At 55.0% G+C, this 2,725-nt stretch overlaps 1 protein-coding gene across 2 annotated transcripts in view; it reads right to left on the bottom strand.

The window, feature by feature from the left end:
- Window positions 1-2,725, bottom strand: part of AXL (AXL receptor tyrosine kinase) — a 77,260-nt gene that overhangs the window by 36,261 nt on the left and 38,274 nt on the right. The window contains exons 7-10 of one of the 2 annotated variants that reach the window (XM_011936515.1): window positions 1,675-1,885; window positions 1,221-1,360; window positions 515-665; window positions 186-212 (exon numbers count right to left, since the gene is read on the bottom strand). In XM_011936515.1, the coding sequence (XP_011791905.1) occupies window positions 186-212; window positions 515-665; window positions 1,221-1,360; window positions 1,675-1,885 (529 nt within the window). The remainder of the gene's footprint in view (window positions 1-185; window positions 213-514; window positions 666-1,220; window positions 1,361-1,674; window positions 1,886-2,725) is intronic. The other variant, XM_011936516.1, reaches the window with a different exon arrangement.

Here is a 2,725-nt window from a genome sequence, read left to right as displayed (position 1 = left end):
ACCTACAATGTGCTATGCTAGGCCATTATAGGCACCTCCATCAAGGACCACACAAACTCAAGAAGTAGGTTAGAGTGATGAGTTCGAGAAACATGAAAGGGATGTGCAATGAGTATGTATGGTGACAGCACCCCCACTAGGTGTTGAGGGGAGGGAGGGAGGAGACGGGGTGTGGAAGCCCTTACCCAGCTGGTGGACTGGCTGTGCTTGCCCTGTGAGAAGAAAGGACAGAGGAGACGTGCTCAGAGAGGACAAGACTGGTGTGGCACGGGTAAGGGAGTGAGGGTGTGGCACGGGTAAAGGAGTGAGGGTGTGGCACGGGTAAAGGAGTGAGGGTGTGGCACGGGTAAAGGAGTGAGGCCATGGCATGGGTAAGGGAGTGAGGGCGGCTCTCAGTAAGGCTCGGGGTAGGAACAGGGCCTAGGTTGCGGTAACTCTGAAAGGTACAGGGAGTAAGTCAGGGCTGTCAGGGAGAAATAGGGTTAAAGCAGATTGGGCATGGCTTTGGACTTACCTGGGCGCCAGGCCTCCAGGGGTACTGGGAGGCTCCAGGGTCCATCCCCAGCAGCAGTGTAGGCTGCCACACACACTGTCAGATTGGACACAGACCCGTCCCCCTGCAGCTCCAGGGTCACCTCTTGCCTTAGCCCTATGTCCATTAGCACCTAGGGGTCCAGAAGTGGCATCAGGGTAGAGCCTCACCCCCCAGCTGTTAAGCCTTCACTCTTGGGCTCAATGCCCCATCTCTTTCTCAAAGCCCTCTCCCCATCCTCCAACTCCGCATCCTTTCTTGTCCTTCCCTTCATCTCTCATCCTCATCCTTTAACCTGTATCCCTCCATCCCCTTCTAGCTTCCCTTTCCATCCTCTCTCCCTGCGTCAGGGTATTGCTAGCCCTGATAGCAGTGCCTTTGTGCAAATTGGGAAAAGGTACCCCTTCCCCAAGGTGCTATACAACTATCTGCTGTGAAATCGTTATAGTAAATACGAGTCTGCTGAAATGCTTTTGCAGTGGTTCAAAAACAGCCATTCCCCATGCCCTCCCCTAGACCCCCTTATTTTCCCCAGAATGTGAATGTGAACCTTCCCTGAACGTGCCCCTCTAGGCATAGAGCAATTGCGTACTACACAACTTGCACAGCCGTCCATGTCTGCCCTGATATCTTCTCCTCCCTGTCTCCCTCCTCCCCCAGCCACTCCAATCCCACCAGCAGCACCCACCTCTGGGGTGTCCTGGCCTTGATACGCCAGCCGGTACCCTAACAGGGTACCCTGCAGGGGCGCCCGGGGCTCCTGCCAATGCACGAAGGCCTGGCTCCCATTCCGCGTGGCACTAATGTTCTCAGGGGGGCCCAGGGGCACTGGAGGACAGGGAAGAGGGGAAGCTGGCACCCCCACCTCTTCCTGACCCCCTCCCCTGTTCCCAAGAAATGGGTGCAGGGTGCCAAGGGCACGCACATGGGCAACTCGTGGAGGCCTCCCATGAGCGGAAGCACAGGGGAGAGAAGGGCTGGGAGAGAGGCCAGTGGGCAGTGCTGCTGAGGGGTCAGAGATTGGACGGGAAGGAGATTGAGGCCATGAGGGGTAAAGGGGTGAAAGGGGACAATGGGGTGGCACTGATGTAAGCAAAGTCCAGTGGGGTAGCCGTGACGTCTCCCTCCCCAGCCCTTCTCACCTCCCTCCGGCGTCGCCACAGGAAGCCAGTGTGTCCAGGATGAGGGGCCCTGGCTGCTGGTGCATGCCACACGGATGTGATAAGGGGTGTGAGGATGGAGGCTGCCCAGCCGAAGCTGGTGGGGGGGCACAGATGCTTGCAAGGTGAGGGGCTCCTCTGGGGGGTCTGGTTCTCTCGCCTGGATGCCCACCCCATCGTCTGACAGCACAGCCTGGGGAGAGGGAAGGGTGTGAGGACAGAACAACTACGCAATCACACGAGATGGTCACACAGCTCCCAGTGGTGGTGGTTCTAGTGTGACCATACAGCTTTGCAAGGGTGTGTGTGTGTGTGTGTGTGTGTGTTGCAGCACCATGCTAGGATAACACGGGCACCTGGATTTGCAAACCAAGGAGATCATTTGGTTGTATACGACGCGGTTCTATCACCACTTCCAAAAGCCACCTCTGGCAAGACTCTTCCCTCTCTGAGCCTCGGTTTTCTCCTTGGGCAAATGGGGCCTTAGAGGATCAAATGCCTTATAGGATTGTTTAAAGATTAAATGTAGTTATGCCCAAAGGATGCCACAGTGCATGGCGGGTGGTCAGCACCAATAATAATGATACATAGTGTGATGACAATAATAATGCAAATAGACTGGGCACAGTGGCTCCCGCCTGTAATCCCAGCACTTTGGGAGCCCGAGGTGGGTGATCGCTTGAGGTTAGGAGTTCGAGACCAGCCTGGCCAATGTGGTGAAACCCTATCTCTTCCAAAAATATAAAAAATTAGCCGGGTGTGGTGGTGCTCGCCTATAATTCCAGCTACTCAGGAGGCTGAGATAGGAGAATCCCTTGAACCTGGGAGGCAGAGGTTGCAGTGAGCTGAGATCACATCACTGCACTCCAGCCTGGGTAACAGAGCAAGACTCTGTCTCAAATAATAATAATAATAATAAAAGCATGATATTGTGAGATCCCATTTATATGACATTACGCTACAGGCAAAAGCATTGTTCTAGAAGCAGAAGTGTGGTCATCTCTGGGGCCTGAGGGAGCCTTCTTGGGGACTG

The sequence above is a fragment of the Colobus angolensis genome, unplaced genomic scaffold (assembly GCF_000951035.1).
Source record: "Colobus angolensis palliatus isolate OR3802 unplaced genomic scaffold, Cang.pa_1.0 Scaffold154, whole genome shotgun sequence".
Taxonomy (NCBI): domain Eukaryota; kingdom Metazoa; phylum Chordata; class Mammalia; order Primates; family Cercopithecidae; genus Colobus; species Colobus angolensis.
The sequence above is the reverse complement of the archived record's forward strand: the minus strand, read 5'-3'. Positions and strand labels throughout refer to the sequence as shown.